Source organism: Mastigoproctus giganteus, chromosome 5, assembly GCF_048544385.1.
Source record: "Mastigoproctus giganteus isolate SK-2022 chromosome 5, ASM4854438v1, whole genome shotgun sequence".
In the NCBI taxonomy this organism is placed as follows: domain Eukaryota; kingdom Metazoa; phylum Arthropoda; class Arachnida; order Uropygi; family Thelyphonidae; genus Mastigoproctus; species Mastigoproctus giganteus.
In genome coordinates this window covers 87170074-87188577 of record NC_143579.1, presented here as the reverse complement: position 1 = coordinate 87188577, position 18504 = coordinate 87170074, and the positions used below count along the sequence as shown (strand labels likewise).

Genomic DNA, 18504 nt, shown 5'->3' with positions numbered 1-18504 from the left:
TTAAGTTTGTATATGTGACATATTTACAGTCCTTCATAAGGACACCACGAGATTGCAACATAACTTGATTTTTTAAACTATAGATAATGCTTTTAACAAAGTGAAAAACGTATTAATGAATTTTTTACATGTTGAATAGCTGAACTCAAACAGCTGTTCTACTTTATCCCTATTTTTCATTTCTTGCTCAGATACACAAATGCCTGTACACACAAAATACAAGTTTACTTTGTTAACAGATTAATGTTGATACAAAACTAATATAAAAGACAAAGCCAAGCATGCTACAGAAATGAGGCATCAGATGCATAGTATATTATAATGTACAGTTAATGCATCATGCATGGACTCCTTTCTCACCCACTCTCACTGTGTGTGTGTGTGTGTGTGTGTGTGTGTGTGTGTGTGTGTGTGTGTGTGTGTGTGTGTGTGTGTGTGTGTGTGTGTGTGTGTGTGTGTGTGTGTGTGGATAGATACAGATATATACATGCTTTGTAAAAATACAACTTATTTGCTATAAACATCAAGGCTTTTTTTCTTTTTTTACAACTTTGTATTACAAAGTGTTAAATTTTACTTTAAACTACAATGCTGTTTAATCCTTGTGAAGTTCATATCGTGCAAGGAAAATTTTGAGTTATTCTATTCACAAAATCTGTACAGATGCAAACAAACAAAGCACATTATTAGACTTCATTAGACAGACATAAACCTTCGTGAAATAGAATGCAGTAACACATTATGAAATAATTTTTCTTAAATATAACCATCAGCTCTCATCTTCCTATACAAGCAAATTTATAAATGTACATTTCTGTTTGGTTTGCATTTGAAAACAAATAATTAACAAACACCAACACGCTGCATTAAAATGATTTACATATTTACATAGTCTGTCTCACAAACTGCAACCTATAGCATATTGATCACAGTCTGGCATATCATTCTGATCACATTAAACTGAAGAGATTCACAGAAGTATAAAGTCTGTACACAATCTATAATCTATTCTTGTCAGGGGATCTTCTGATGCTGTGAATATTGAGTCGTCCCTATAAATAAAACAACGAAAAATCTTGAGATGGAGCTATAACCAGTGAAATAGGGAATTTAATTAAAATAACTCTCATTTTCATCATTACAACACTTTCCCATTCACACAGATCATTTTAAAATGTATTGGGACACTAATGAATAAGCACATAAGTGGAAATTGTTAGTTATGCAAATACTCATATCAGGCAGTACAGTATAATAGCAGTATAAATAAAGCTACAGAAAGTAAGGTTTCCATCTATAATAAACACTGTGATACAGAAAAAAAACACACATTTGGGTAGGGCTAGATGGTGGAATGCCACAGAGTAAGACGTAGCATACACTATCTTCCAAAATGTATCTGGACAAATTCCCAGATAAACAAGAGACTCGGTTATATAAGTCATACAAGCCACAGCAGTAATTTGATCTTATTGTGGCTTATAAAGCTCAGATAACTGGTTTTGAGATGATGCCATTAGCGGATGTCACATTGCTGACTTCCTGCACTCTACAAAGTTGGTCATCAGTGATGTTATTTTGAAATGGAAGCATGGTGGCACCTCCATCCAGTAATGTACTAGAAAACAAAAGAAGCTCATCCCCACATGATCAGAGGATACTCTGAAGGGTAGAAAGGCAACCTCAACAGAGATCCCTGCAAATCTAACAGGAGCTTAACATGTCAACAGGGGTTGAGGTTTATATGAACACAGTAGATATGTCAGGAAAAGTACATTCTAGAAATGATCATCACCCATGAACCAAATGACATAATAGGGCTGACAGTACAGAAACCAGCAGTAGAAAGTGATCATGGAGTGCTATGGTGAATGATGAAGAGAGAAGTAGCAGTAGTCAAAGGCAAAAGAATGGGTTATAATGTCAGAAAGGGAAATTACGACGGCTTAAGGTGCTACATGGCCTCTATTAACTGGGTAGATATCTCACAGAGAGCGAATACAATTGACTTATGGCATGCCTTTAAAATATTAATCACAGAAGCTTTGAATGCATATATACCATAAAAAAAAAAAACATTAAATAATATAATTAAAAAGTAAAAAAATACCATTAAATTCATCCAACTTGGAGGATTCCAAGTTGGATGAATAGTGAAGTTGCCAGATTACTTGAGCAGAAAAAGACAGCATGGAAAAGTTACAGAGCAATAAAAAGTACAGAAGCGTATAACAGCTGCAAACTGATCTATAATAGTGCCACAGTAAAGGTTAGGCTGGCAAAGTTAGATTATGAGAAACTGGTGGCAAAGAGAGCAAAGGAATTGGGATAAGGAATTGTTCACATATATAAATGCAAAGAAGAGAAGGACAAATCAGATCAGCCCCTTATGTAATGGACATGGGCTAGTATTAGACATCCCCAGCTGATGTTGCAGATGAACTCAAAAGTTACTTTGCATCGATATTTATAGAAGAAAAACCCTTTATATAAATTATGGGAGCGAAGTTGAAAAATATGTAATTAATGATACTGAAAAATACTGAAATTTCACACGATCATTTAATGAAAAAACTTTTGAGCCTACAGGCAAGTAAGGCTACTGGGGTTGATGGAATATACCCTATAATTTTAAGAGAGGCAGAAAGTGAGTGCATTGAACCATTAAGGCTAATTGTGAGAGCATCACTGGTTTCAGGAGAGATTCCGTTGGATTGGACAAGTGCCAATGTAACACCAAAATATAAATGTGGTTCTAGGAGTGTAGTGTGAAATTACCAACCAGTCAGTCTAACTTCAGAAGTAGTGAAAGTAATGATAATGGGGGGGGGGGAGAGAAGAGTTTGGGATCATTTAGATAGAAATGGAATTCTGAAGGATACACAGCATGGCTTTGTAAAGGCAAAATCATGTTTAACAAATCTTGTTAGCTATTTTGACAGGGTCACTCATGAACTGGATATAGGGAATAATTTCAACATTGTTTATTTAGATTTCAGCAAAGCATTTGGATCAGTCCCACATCAGCGGTTACTTTATAACCTGGAACAGGTTAGAATCAGAGGGAAAATCCTTAGACGAATAGCAGGATGGCTTCAGGGCAGGAGGCAGAGAGTTATGATAAATGGATTATTCTTCAGATTGGGTTAATGTAAGAAGTGGGGTTCCCAAGGATCAGCATTGGGACCACTGTTATTTTTGATTTTCTTAAGTGACATCGATGGAGGAATAGAGGGTGTGATGTCTAAATTTGCAGATGATGTAAAGATCAGTATAGGAGTTAATGACCAATGCCAAACTAAGCTTCTTCAGAGTGACCTAAATAGACTTCAAAGATTGGTCAGAAATGTGGTAGCTATGCTTTAATTCAGCAAAATACAAGGTCTTACACCTGGGAAACAGCAACCCCAAAATAACTTACTACACTTACTACTAAAATCAGTAGCAGAAGAAAGGGACTTGGGAGTTACAACAGTCAGACATGAAGTTCTACAAGCATTGTAGACAGGTAGACAGGTTGCAAGGAAGGTCCATGGTCCTATCTATGGTTTATCGAACATTTTATAGTAGAGATTAGGACATCATAAACTCATTATATAAGGCTATTGTTAGTCCACAGTTGGCATAGTGTGTTCAAGGTGGTGATCCACCTAAAAAAAAACAGTTTCTTGAAAGGATTCAAAGACAAGTAACTCGCCTAGTGAGACTGGCAAAAGGGTGTCCATATGAGGAACGACTTTGAATATGTGAGTTGCACAGCTTGGAAATTAGTCACCTTAGAGGAGACTTGACTGAGGTGTTTAAATCTCTGAGAGCCAAAAGTAAAATGAATAATGATAATAATTTATTTATCCCTATTTTATGTTATACTTTTTTTTTAAGCCAATGGCTTTTTAGGAGGTGTTCCCTTAGGAAATGATATGTATAACAATAAAAATATACAGTTCTGAAATTGTACAGGTAATAATCAACAGATAAGACGTAAATAAATTGGATTTTTTTTGTACATTTCTTCAGAAGACTTCGTAAACCATCACTACTTATAATTGCATTGTGAATGTTTTTACAATTACATGATGAGAAAATAAAAATGATGAGATGTCTGTACAGAAATTTACAAACTATTTGCCAACTGCTTCCTTTAACATTTCTACATTATTTCTATTTTGGTAATGAATTCCTCTATGTTTTTAAAATCCAGGAGTTGAGCTGTGAAGGTAATTTGAATCAGAAATCCGTTGTGTTCAATTAGTAGTTTTTTGAATCGGTTTAGTGAAGTGGCATTTTTGATTTTTATAGGAAGATTGTTCCGGGTTTCAGTACCTCTATATCTTATATTTTTCCGACCTATGGCTTTTCTGAAAAGTGGAACCTTCATGTTTGCTTCATTTCTTAGATTGTATGATTTTTCTTCTTCTATGGTTATGAAAAGGATGTGTGGAGAGAGGAAAAGTCTGGTGTCTTCAAAACATTGTAAACAAAGATTGCCTCGGCTTTCTGTAGTAGTTGGTGGATGCTTAGAAGTCTCACTTCCTTGTATCTTGAACTAACCAATGCTTTCCAAGGAAGGCCTAAAATTGAACAACCGCATCGATTGAGAATGGAGTTGTTTTTTCTTGGCAGGTGGTACCCCATGAGATGATTCAATGGAAGGTGATACTATGTCAAGTGGCCTAATTTTGAAGATGGTCCCTGCTCAACCATCTTCAATTTTGTTGAAACTTGGTGTAGATGTTTAAATACGTTTCCAAAGAAGCTGTGCAAATGTGCAGTTCAAAATATAGTATACTTGAGGCACCAGCACCTTTTTTGTGGAGGTCACTTGTGTTACACGGAGCAAATTACAAAAAATTTCAATGTTTTTAAGTGTTACTATTGCACAATGGTGAGAGGTAGTGCTCTGAAACTTGGTATACCTAGGTAACTTTTGGCAGAGAATACAAAACATTTGGTATACAGGCTCAAAATCCTTCACATTTTTTACAATGCGGTCTAAAACTGGTACCAAAAATCTGTCGTAACAAATTTAAGCAAGATTTTTGAAATCTGTATGAATTCAGCCTAACTAAATATGAGCTCATACTTGTTTGCTGGCTGAGATATTTTCCTTCAAAGATAGACTCAAAATCTGACCTATCTTTAGGGGCAAATATCTTAATGTGGGCCATCTTCAATTTTCTTGTTTTTGCCACCAATGGAAAGAGCAGGTTTTAAGCAACAAGAATCATGGTTTTTCAGTTTTGTGTCTTGCTACTTAAGGCCTAAAAAATGGCCTTAAACATTTTATATATTCCACATAATATTTGCATACTTATTTGATGGTGAAGTTTCGCATCTCAGTAAGGACAGAATATTTAATAGCATTTAAAAGAGTATTTTCAAATTTCAAAATTTTTCAATTTTGAAATTTGAATCAATTTTTTCTAAAGCACGTTTCTGGAGATCACAACCAAAAAAACAATAAAAACAATTTGCACTTTCCAGTTTATTGGGCTTTGCTGTTAGTGCAGCTAAATTATAAATGGGTAGTAAACTGTATCTTATTGCATTTGCAATAATCCCGATAACTGCAATTGTGTGGGTTTTTACGCTGTTATGGTGAAACGTATTCCCCTTCACTGAAATCTTCAATCATATAAAAAATAAATTTTCAGAAACTTCTCTTCGTTCCTATTTACGTATTACAATTTATTTTATTTATTTATTTCGTATGATGTGATCAATACACGAAGGAACCAGTTTTTTCTTGCTTCCTTCATGTATCGTGGCCGGGATATCCAACCAACCGGTTCGTTTGGCACCATCGTGATATCCAGCCCTAGGCGGGAATCGAACCCGCGACCTTTGGGTTGCCAGGCAGGCACTTTACCTACCCGGCTAGCCCAGTTGGCTACGTATTACAATGATGAAGGGAAAGGGACCAACGGAAAGAGCAAGTGCTGGCAGTGACAGGAAACAAAACAAAACTGATTTAGAAATGAAGAGGAAAATGATTAAGTATGAAACAGGACACAGTTTGTCATCTACTGCAAGGGAATTAGGTCTCTCTGCTTCAATGGTGAATACTATTTTAAAGAACAGTGTGCATATAAAAGAACATGTCAAAAGATCAATGCACTGTTTTTTGACATGATCAAAAAACAACATTCAGGTGCTATATCGAACATGGAACAGCTTGTTAATAATATGGATGGAAAATCAGATTCAGAAGCAAGTGCCCCTGAGTCCAATGGCCATTCAAGCAAAAGCAACAAGTATTTATAAAGATATTATGGATAAGTACAGTACAGCGAACCCCAAGCCAAGTTCGTGGCAAGCAACGGGTGGTTTAATAGGTTCAGGCTGGTTTCCACAACGTTAAAGGATGCGGTGAAGTCGCCAGTGCAGATTCTGCAGCTGCAGAGAAATTTTGTGATGTGCTGGAAAAAATTATTGATGAAGGTGGCTATATTCAATGCAACAAATTTTTAACGTTGACGAGACTGCTCTGTATCAGAAAAAAATGCCGGATCGAACATACATTGCCAAAGAGAAAAATGCAATGCCAAATTTCAAGACGTCAAAAGATAGGGCCATGCTCTTGCTTGGGGCTAATGCAGCGGGAGATTACAGATTAAAACCACTGCTCGTGTACCATTCTTGAAATCCTCGTGCATTTAAGGGCATCAATAAAGCCACCCTACCAGTGCATTTCCGATCAAACCAGAGAGCATGGATAACAATATCTCTCATTGAGGATTGATTTAAATGCTCCTTCATTCCCGAGGTTGAAAATAATTGTAAAGACAACGTAATTGTAAAATAATTGTAAAAGACGTTCCTTTCAAGATTTTGCTTTTATTAGATAACGTTCTTGAACATCCTAAACATCTAGATGATTTGAATTCAGATGTGAGAGTCATATTTCTATCACCAAACATGGCTTCACTCATCCAACCTATGGATCAGGGTGCTATTTCGAATTTAAAAGCATACTATTTACGCACATTTGCTCAGGCATTGTCTGCAGTAGACAATGAGAAAAATTTTACGTTAAAGAGACTTTTGGAAATCTTACAATATTTACCATGCCATCTTAAACATTAATAAGGCCTAGGTGGAAATTACTAAAAGTTGTTTAAATGCCGCATGGAAGAAAATATGCCCACAGCATGTAAAAGGCTTCGGAGGATGAAAAAGACAAATCATAGACAGATAGCTACTTCAGTTGGAAGTTGATGCCAAAGACGTGGAGGAGTTAATGGAGGAAGAAGAGAAGGAATTATCTAATGAAAAACTTTGACTTGCATGCAGCGATAATGAAAGAAGAAAATGCTGATGAAGCTCAAGATGAACCCAATGAGGAGCTGAAACGTTTCATCACCATACAGATGGCAATGGCGAGGTTTGAGAAGATGGATCCTGACAGCGAACGTTTCTTAAAAGTTAAGAGGGGTGAATGATATGCTTGCTTGCTACAAAGAAATCTATGATGAAAAGAAAACAGCCACTGTCTAGTCACCATTAATATGTTCTTTCGTAAGGTTGAGCAGCCGATCCCTTTTAAATCTCCACAGCCCTCAACCTCCATTAGCTGAAGACATCGATTCTGGAAACGATGCTTGAGGGGTAATTACTGACTACCTGTCTCCTCTCTTTTTTTTTTTTGTAATTTTTTTACAATTTTTTTTTTAAATTGTACGCTTTTGGAATTTTTCCTGTGCATGAGGTTGTTATTGTTATTTGTTTTTTAGGAGCATTAGCAACTAAGGCCATATTACTCCAGGGATATGCGGTGGTCATTCCCTGACCTTTCTGCAACTTCCGTATTTGGTGGTCACAGGCTCCAACCCCGGTCTAATCAAGAAGCATGTGCTACGCACTACTGCTCCTGCCCACCTGGCTATGGAGGTGCCTGTGCCTGAGGTAAAAAATTTAATAAATACAATAAATAATTCTATTTACATGTTCGTCGAACATTTCTTTTTTGATTCAAATTATTCAGCGAACACAGTTGTGGGTGCTGCAAAAGCATGGGGAAAATTCTGACTTACGTAGTTGTTATTTGTTTTTTTTTTAGGAACATTAGCAACTAAGGCCATATTGCTCCGAGGATATGCAGTGGTCATTCCCTGACTTTTCCGCATTCTCCGTATTTGGTGGTCACAGGCTCGAACACCGGTCTAATCAAGAAGTGTGTGCTACGCACTGTTGCTCCTGCCCACCTGGCTACGGAGGCGCCGACCTATGTAGTGTTTTGCAACCCTTACATAAGTTCGGGAGTTCCTGTGGTCTGTTTGATTATCCATGTTGGTGTAGACTGCTTAGCAGTGGAGTTGTATTATCCAGGTTAAGATCTCTGCTGAGGAGAAGGTTTTTTAATCTCATGTGTGGGGGTTTATTGGTGCTTTCTTGTTGTTGAAAATGTTTTTCCCAATCAGATATAAAAAGTTTTATGTAGGGGGGTGACCTGTAGGGATTTTATTTTCTGATGTGCAAAGGAGGTTCTTTGGCACCAGCATAGAGGCTCTGCACACTGATGTACTGAGTCATCTCAGGCACTAGGTCTTGCTGAGTCATAGACTGGGGCACCATAGTCTAACTCAGACCGAATGAGTAGGCAATATAGCAGTAGTAGTACTGCTCTCCCTGCTCCCCAGGATATAGCAGATAGGACTCTTAAGATATTCATTTTCTTCAGAAGTGGACTCTTTATATGGCTGATATTCTCTATAAAAGTCAATTTTTTTTTGTCAAAAACAAGTCCTGAAAAACGGACACTATTTTTAAGTGGGATGATTCAGCTCGAATTGGGGATCAGGCTGGAGATTCCTTTTTCTGCAGAAATGTATACATACGGTCTTTAATACAGAAATTCTGTATCCATTTCTTTCTGTCCATTTTATGACTTTGTTTATGGCTACTTTTAATTGTCGTTCTATTGTCCTCATACGTTCTTCTTGATAAAAAATGCTGAAATCATCAGCATAAACAGTTGTAAAGATTTTGTTTGTTATTTGTTCTATTACTGTGCCGAAGTGAACTGCAAAAAGTATGGCACTTAGTACAGATCCTTGAGGGACCCCTTCTTCCTGATAATATGTTTTGGAAAGTGTATTGTTTATTTGAACTTGGAAAGTCCAATTCTTAAGGAAATTGCATACTGAATTCAAGAGGGGTAGAGGTTCTCCAAGGCCAACCTGATGTAACCTTCTAAGTATAGCATAGTGCCAGGTGGTATCATATGATGTCTTAATATCAAAATTAACCATTACTTGGTGTTGTTTTCTGAGAAAAGCATTTCTTACCTGATTTTCCAGTTGTTTATGTACATCTAAGGTAGAGTAATTTTTTCCAAAAGCAATATTGTGCTGGGTAGACTAGATCATTATTTTACCACATGCTTCTTTTACCAATTCCTATGTTTCAATCACGCTTTCCTCAACTTGAAACAAAATTTAATGCTCCACTTAGTAGCATTAGCATTAGCAGAGGCATTTGATGCAAGAAAGCAAGCTTATGCAGCATCAGCCAAAAAAAACCACTTCCACTTCACCCCTCTGTTCGTTCAAAATACCTGTCCAGCTGAGCCTTAAACGTATTTAGGCTATCAACCTCCACCACAAGGGATGGGATGGGATGGGAGTCTATTCCACCAACCAACCACCCGCTGGCTAAAGGCAAATTTCCGCACGTCTATCCTACATCTGTCTTTCCTCAATTTGAATTTATGCCCTCTCAGGTGATTTTTCTGAGCTAGAGGAAGAATCCCATCAGCATTGAGCATGCTTAAACCATTCAAGGCTTTATACACCTCTATCAGATCACCTCGCTGGTGCCTAGTCTCCAGACACTGTAATTTGCAAAACTTAAGCCTTTCTTCGTAAGAGCACCCCTTTGTTCCATTCACTAATCTTGTTGCCCTTCTCTGTACTCGTTCCAGCAGCTCTACATCCTTCTTGAAAACTTCATATCTGCCTGCACAACCACCCCCAAGTCCCTTTCATTCTCTACCACTGTCAGTGTAGTACCACAGAGTTGATACGTTGCTCTGGGGTTGCTGTTTCCCATGTGTAGTACTTTACATTTGTCAATGTTAAACTTCATTTGCCACCTCTCAGCCCATCTGCTCAACCTTTCCAGATCCTGTTGCAGCAGCATAGTGTCAGTAGTGTCCTTGACAACCCTGCCAACCTTTGTATCATCTGCAAACTTGGACATTAAGCTTGATATACCATCATCAATATCATTTATAAATACAGAAAACAATAATGGACCCAACACTGAGCCCTGAGGGACTCCACTAATAACATTAGTCCACGATGAGCAGTGTCCATTGATTACCACTCTCTGTCTTCTCCCCCTCAACCACCCCTTTATCCATAGCAGCAATTTGCCTCCAATGTCACACTGCTCCAATTTGTGTAGCAGTCTTCCATGTGCAACAGTATCAAAAGCCTTTCTAAGATCCAAGTATATAATATCAAAATTATTCCCTGCATCCAGTTCTTTTGTGACTGCATCATAGTATCCAATCAAGTTGATCAGGCAAGACTTCCCCTTAACAAAACCATGCTGTGTCTGAGCTATAACTGAAGTCTTGTCTAAATGATCCTGCAGTGCTTCTTTAACCAGTGCCTCCATTAATTTTCCTGGAACAGAAGTTAAGCTCACAGGTCTATAATTACTTGTGTCAGCCTTTGATCCTCCTTTGTGAATTGGGGTCACATTTGCACATTTCCAGTCTATGGGTACCTCCCCTGAGTCCAAGGAAGCTCTCATAATTATGGCTAAGGGTTTGCTTACTTCCTTTGCTGCCTCCTTTAATATAACTGGATAGATCCCATCCACCCCGGGTGCCTTTCTTGTTTTTATCTTCAACAGTTTCTCCTCCACTTTACTCTCAGTTATTTCAAGATTCTGTAGCTTACCGCTAGAGTTGAATACACCTCTGGCATTCCCCTTGCTGAATAACTCCTCATGTGTGAATGTCGATGCAAAATATTCATTTAGTTTGTTAGCTACCTTAGCAGGATCATCAACAGTTGACCCATCAATATCAAGTGGACGAATCTGATTCATCCCCTTCCTTCTAGAGTTTACATAAGTAAAGAACTCTTTGCCAAAGATTTCTCGTAATCTGCCTTCGCCTGCCTAACCTCCTTTGTAACTTGGTTGCATATGAACTTGTATCTATCATAGGCTTCTGTGTCATGTGTTAATTTGTAAGTATCCCATGCATTTTTCTTCTCTGCCATGCCTCATTAGTTCATCTCACATCCATTTTGGCCTAAACCTTGAACAATATTTCTTAGTTGGTATGTAAAGCCTAGTAGTTTCCAAGATAAGTTCTTTGAATGCTTCCCATTTTGAATTTGCTGTTGGTAACATCATCAGTTGGTCCCACTGTATAGAATTTAAATACTGTCTCAGTCCATCGTAGTCGCCTTTACAGAAGCAATAACCCTTCCCTTTACCCCTAATGGTAGTTACCTCTTTGAGTAAATCCCACTTCAGCACACTGTGATCACTGCCACCTAGTGGTTCATTTATCTGCAGATTCTTAATGCATGAAGAATCACTGCTGATAATCAAATCAAGAATATTACTCCCTCTAGTTGCCTCCCGAACATGCTGATGTGGAAAACAATCATCCAATAAATCCACAAAAGCCCTGCTAGTGTGTGAGTAACCAGACCCCAAATTCCAGTCAATATCTGGGAAATTAAAATCTCTCATTATAAGACTCTCTGATTTACTGGCCCACTCTATTTCCCTGTACAGTTCCTTATTATACTCATCAGAGTCATTAGGCCTATAGCACACTCCTACTCTCAATTTTGATCTCCCAATGCTTATGTCACACCAAACTGACTCCACACTGCACTGTCCAGCGATGTCGACTGGCTTCACTTCCTTGGTTTTTATGTGTTTCTTAACTAATAGCATAACCCCTCCCCCTTCCTATCCTGTCTATCCTTTCTGTAAACGTTGTACTCCCCAAATTGCAGTTCTGCATCCCTTATATCTGTGTGACACCACGTCTCTGATATCCCAACAATATCTGCCTTTGATGTTTTGAGCAATACCTCAAATTCATCAAATTTATTTACTAAACTCCTAGCATTGGTGTACACGCAAGTATACCTGCACCTGTTTCTATTCTTAGCTACCCTAACACAACCCATGTGTTTACTTGTACCGCAGTGGCTCCCAGCAGTCTCTGAAATACCATGCATCTTGTTTTTCAGGCTTCTGCTCATTCTAATAGAAGCAGTGCAAGAATCTCTTTCACCTCTGCCAGTGGCTACTGTCAATCTATTGGTCTTTGTCTCCCCCCAAGCTAGCAGTTTTCATTACTTAGCTTGCATTACTTAACACAACAACACCCTGGAAAACAGCTCTTACATGTGATACACAAATGACTGCAGCTCTAAGAAGTCATCACATAGGTCAGCTGCCGCTGTGATGTGTGCAGTAGACTCAGTCCTAGAACTTAACTGTACAGTGCATACATCGATTTTATCCATATTATTACATACTACTGGGATGTCAAGAAGTCCTATCTGCTATATCTCTGCTCCCCAGGATATATATATAGCAGATAGGACTCTTAAGATATTCATTTGCTTCAGAAGTGGACTCTTTATATGACTGATATGCTCTATAGAAGTCAATTATTTTTGTCAAAAACAAGTCCTGAAAAATGGACACTATGCTGGGATGATTCAGCTCGAGTTTGGTAATGGCAACTTGAGCCATGTTTAACACTGAAACTTAAGTATATTATTAATAATAGCATTATGAAAAAAACATGGCAAGAATGTCTACTTTTGTTGCATAATTAAAAAATTGAATTACTTCAAACTTTTTAATTGCTTCGCCAACAGCTTTTTCACTATACATTGTAGAAATAAAAATGAAACTTTTCTCTTCTTGGAAAAACATTACACCACAAAACCATGACACCATAATTTTCTGCTCAAAAGCAGATTGCTGATTGTATCATTTCTTTTTTTTGTAGAGGGAAAAAATAATAGCAGTACCTTGGGTTCATTGTTTCTTAGAATACTTAATGCAGCACCTATTTCTAGAAGCTGTATTCTTTCAACATTTCAGTTAATGAAATTGTGGTGTGCTAGTTATCCATGGTGAAGTTCCCTCCTTATCACTTTTATCTGATGCTGAATGAATTTCCAGATTATCCTCTAGATCAGTGGTTCTCAACGGGGGCCATATGGCCCCCCAGGAGGCCATGCTGTATTTCTGGGGGCCACAGGTAAAAGTCGTAAAATTGGGGCCACAAAAAGTTCATTTCTAAAATAAAATTATTACTAATATTAAAAAAATTAGTGAGATCTGCAAGGATCTCACTAAACTAAGGGACCATAATATTATTGCAATATTTTTTGTTAAGAGTATAATTGTATATTGTGAATAATCAATATTATATAAGTAAAAATTCTATTATAAATAAAGATTGTAGTTAATAAAACCCCTTTTTATTATTAATATTCCTTTTATTATAAACAAATAAGATGTTATAAAAAAGTGCAGTTCATAAAGTACATATTTATTATAAATATTACATTTATTATAATTAAACAATATGAGGGGTGGGACCAGAGTTAATGAAACTCAGAAGTGGGCCACAAGCAAAAAAAAAAAGGTTGAGAACCACTGCTCCAGATCATTGGATGGCAAAGAAAACAAAATAACACTTCCAGCAAAAAAAATCCACTATTTCTAAATCTTAGATTTGTGATATTTCATTGTGAATACACACGATGACAACTCTGAAACACAATCAATTTATCAAAACATGTTAATATTTCATAAAAGTTACCTGAGAAAGGAATAAGTGGCTGGCCATGGTATGAAGATGAGGCATGGGGGTGAGGTGCAAAATCAGGTAAGTGACCAGACATACCTAGAAATGAAAAGTGAAAATGGGTTTGGTTGAATAATTTTTATATGTGGTGCAGAATTCAAAGATTTAACATGGATTTAACTCTCATATGTCATTAAAATAATATTTAACAAATACTAATTTACTTGAAGTTTCACTATAGAAAACCTAATTTTTTTTTTGGTTCTCGATGATTCACCTTATTAAAAGTATGCTGGTGTCGTAAAGTTATGTCACAATTATCAAATTAAGGTATTTTATAGTAAAGATGATCACCTTTAACAGCCAAACTCACAATGAGCTCTCATGTTGTCTACAAGGGTGAGGATAAGACTTTGTGAATAAGTCACACTCTTCTATAGAGAACTCACCATGAAAGGTTATGTTAGTAGGCTGATGTGCTCTAAATAGTTTCCATAAAACAACCCAGATATGTTCAAGGATTTCTGGGAGGCTTTAGATCCGATGGCCACTGCAATTAGAGAACATCCTCACTCTCAAGGATCAACTAAGCATACCCATTGCAAGAGCATTTATCACCCATGAAAATGAATTTGGGGCTTATGAAACCTCCAAAACATTTTGAAGGGCATAAAGATCTCATTTCTATACTTTTGAGAAGTCAAGGTACCTCCCTCAAAAATGTAGAGATTGGTGTGTGACCATCGTGATATTTCTTGGCCATCAGACTACAACCATAATGATATTCGAAGGAAACAGCATTCCTTATTTCTAAGTAAGTTTCAAGGCTTAATCTTGGCTCTACTGCAAAGATATCACTGGCCCACTTGTCTTGTCTAGGAGGAGATGAGAGGAAACACTAAACACCTCATGTCTGATTGCAGAATTACCTTCAGGTCTTTTACTGCTACCCATATGCAGCTGTCTTTTTCAACTTTAACTGACAGTTCTCAGTCCATTTGCTTACTTTTTCTGGATCTCTCTCTCTCTCTCTCTCTCTCTCTCTCCCTCTCTCTCTTTTTTTTTTTTTTTTTTTTATTTGGTAGTTGTTGGCGCATAGGCTTCTGTCGCCATAATGCACCTCCCAAGGTTTTTACAGTACTTTAATCCAAGCCCGAGGCAGGAATCGAACCCGCGACCTTTGGGTTGCCAGGCAGGCACTTTACCCACCCGGCTGGCCCGGTCGGCCTCTCTCTCTGAATTGAATGCTATTTATCTACTCTTTCCTCAGGGATATAGTAATTAGTACTAGGTAAGTTTTGCAATACAGCTTTGTTTATTTAATTTTTTCAAAGTAATTTCCTCTACATTCAATACACCTCTCCATCCTCCGAAACCAATCTTTAAACCAGTTCTGCCAACTTTCACTAGGGAGTAAAGCACACTCGTCGTCCCAAGCCCGTAGAAGGTCCTCATCACTGGAAAACCTCCTCCCTTTTAGCTTCATTTTCACATGCGGGAACAGTGCAAAGTCGCAGGGAGCAAGGTCTGGTCTGTAGGGAGGGTGCTCGAGAAGTTTCAGTCCTGTCATGGTCAAATATTCGGTGCAGGCTTTGGCGCGGTGAGCTGGAGCATTTTCGTGATAGAGGTACCAGGTGTCCATTCTTGACTTTGGCCGCAGGTTCTTCATAGATCCAATGACTTTAGGCAGGCATTGTTCAGTATACCACTTAGCTGTGACTGTCTTCTGCGTGTCCAAAACGACACGTTCCACAATTCCACTCGATTTGAAAAATACAGCTATCATTTTCTTCTTTACAGATCGGGATTTTCTGACAATTATGGGTGTGTCGTCATCATCAAAGACCCAAAATTTGTTTTGAGCCTTGGTCGGTAGATCGTAATAGTACAGCCAAGTCTCGTCACCTATCACGATGTTGTTCACATACCGAGATTGTCCCTTATCAAACTTTTTTAACATCTCCCGGCACCAAGTCACACGTCGTGTCATCTGCTCTTCAGTCAGTTGATGCGGCACCCAGAGAGAACAAAGTTTCTTCACGTGCAAATGATCTTGCAGAATCGAAAGAACTGCTGGTGCATTTAGGCCCAAAGTATCCTCTATCTGTTGGTAGGTCACTCGCCTGTTTTCGTCAAGCATTTTCCTCACAGCAGTAACGTTTTCCTCCGTAACTGACGTTCGTGGCCTTCCCGGCCTCTCAGAATCCTCCAGAGTGAAATTTCCCCTTTGGAATTCTCTATACCACCTGAATATCGTTGTACGATGTGGACAATCATCATCTAGTGCAAGAGTCATTTCTTCTAAGCACTGGTCTATGGTTAAACCACGCACGAAATTATACCGCAAAACTGTCCTTATCTCATTTCGTGACCACGATGCCATCGCAAGAACTTTACACTCTCACTACTAATGAATAACTGAGCCCATCGACTTGGCGCGGCGGCTACTATGCACGTATGAACATGTCTCAACATGCAGCAACAAGCAGCTTCCTGTGATTCATTGTTGCGTCATATTGCAAAACTTTCCTAGTACCCTTTGTATCTTTTTTGGTATGTATTCAACACAACATCAATAAATTTTATTAATCTCTCTCTCTCTCTCTCTCTCTCTCTCTCATCCCTTTGGCAATGGCAGTAACTTTCCCCTAAGGCTACTTAGGGGAAAGTTACTCTGCTCTAATTTGTTCAGCAGTCTTTTATATGGAACAGTACCAAATGGTGTTCTGAAATCTAAGTATATGATATCAAACCTTTTTTTTTTTTTTCTATCCATTTCCTATCTTACTCTATCATAGGTTTAGTGTCAGAAGTTGACTACAAAATCATTTTGTAGTAAACGTTTTTGTCATTTCCTAGGAAAGTCTTTTCACATTTTCTTGGTTTACCAGAAATGTGCTTATAGTCCAAGCTAACTTGTAAACTACTAGAAAAATACATTTCTATATGCATTGTTATTTGTATAAAGTTAAACTAAAGTTGTCTATAACAAAAATGCAATTTTTGTTAGAGATCTATGGCTGGTCCAGCCAGCATAGATTCTCAGTTGCACTTTTAATTTTTGCCATATTTCAGATGAAATCTGTTCTACTACATTCAGCTGCCAATTTTGTCGGCTCCTTGTGCCTCTCTTCAACTGAAATTGTTCTGCAAATTCATCAGTGGTCATTAATTCCCTTTCAGGAGTGGACTCTACAATATGAAAAATAAGTATATAGGGATTTCTCTGTTTAGGTTTTTTTCAGGTTGCAGGGCTTCTGGACTTCAGGGTTAGTCTTTATTCTGTTAATATCCTCTTTGTTTGCAACTTCTGTCAATACACCATTATTTCTTATCTTCTTCATTGTGTTCAGTTTCACTTCTTTCAGGTGGGGGCTGAATTGGTGGAGCTTAGTGATGACCATATCTTTTACAGCCTTGCTGCTCTTTAATGTAAAGTCTGGGCCGCCTCCGCAGCCAGGTAGGCAGGAGCAGCAACGTGTAGCACATTCTTCTTGATTAGACAGGGGTTCGAGCCCGTGACCACAAAATATGGAGGATGCGGAAAGATAAGGGAATGACCACCACATATTCCGGGAACAATATGGCCTTAGTTGCTAATGCTCCTAAAAAACAAATAAACAAACAAACATGTAGAGTCTCTCTTTGCCCTTTTAATATGGTTTAGTAGTCACTTTTTTAGCTTGAGTGGTTTCACTTTTGCCACGGACCTTTGCTCCTGCATTAGCCAAAAAAAAAAAAAAATTTTACACAACCATTCCCTCTAAATGTTTGTCCAATTCTTCCTTATATTTATTTAACCTATCAACTTCCACGATAGATGAAAGTTTCTTCCAGCAATTAACCACCTGCTGGCTAAATGCAAATTTTCACACACCTATTTTACATCTGACTTTCCTCAATTTCAATTTATGCCCCCTTAAGTTTGTAATCTGAACAAGTGGAATAATCCCATCAGAATTCAGCATGCTCAACCCATTCAAGACCTTCAGACCTGTACGCAGTACTCAAGGCGTGGCCTAACCATTGCCTTATACAGAGTATATACAATCACCACCTTTTCCCTGCTAGCAAAATTAGCATTAGCATTAGTAGAGGCATATGATGCAAGAAAGCAAGCTTATGCAGCATGAATCAAAAAAAAAAAAAAAAAATCAATTTGAATTTACACCCTCTCAGGTGATTATTCTGAGCAAGAGAAACAATCCGATCAGCATTGAACATGCTCAAACCATTCAAGGCTTTATACACCTCAATCAGATCACCTTGCAGGTGTCCAGTTTCCAGACTCTTGTTTGCAAAACTTAAGCCTTTCTTCGTAAGAGCAACCCTTTGTTCCATTCACTAATCTTGTTGCCTTTCTCTGTACTCGTTCCAACAGCTCTAATCCTTCTTAAAATGAGTCCTCCAGACCTGTATACAGTACTCAGGGTGTGGCCTGACCATTGCTTTATACAAGGGTATAATCACCTCCTAGAAAAATTCCTGTATATCATTGACAAGACACCATGAGCTACTCTTGCAGGCCATCTACACTGCTCAGAAAACATCATATCTATCTGCACAATTACCCCCAGGTCCTTTTTATTCTCTACAACAGAGTTGATACGTTGCTCTGGGGTTACTGTTTCCCATACGTAGTACTTTACATTTGTCAATGTTAAACTTCATTTGCCACCTTTCAGCCCATCAGC

General features: G+C 38.0%; 1 protein-coding gene across 1 annotated transcript in view; it reads right to left on the bottom strand.

The window, feature by feature from the left end:
- Positions 1-855: 855 nt before the first annotated feature.
- Positions 856-18504, bottom strand: part of LOC150085543 (uncharacterized) — a 419624-nt gene continuing 401975 nt past the window's right edge. Inside the window, exons 15-16 of the mRNA XM_090374596.1 lie at positions 13826-13909; positions 856-1052 (exon numbers count right to left, since the gene is read on the bottom strand). Of these exons, the coding sequence (XP_090230722.1) occupies positions 1015-1052; positions 13826-13909 (122 nt within the window). The 3' untranslated portion in view covers positions 856-1014. The remainder of the gene's footprint in view (positions 1053-13825; positions 13910-18504) is intronic.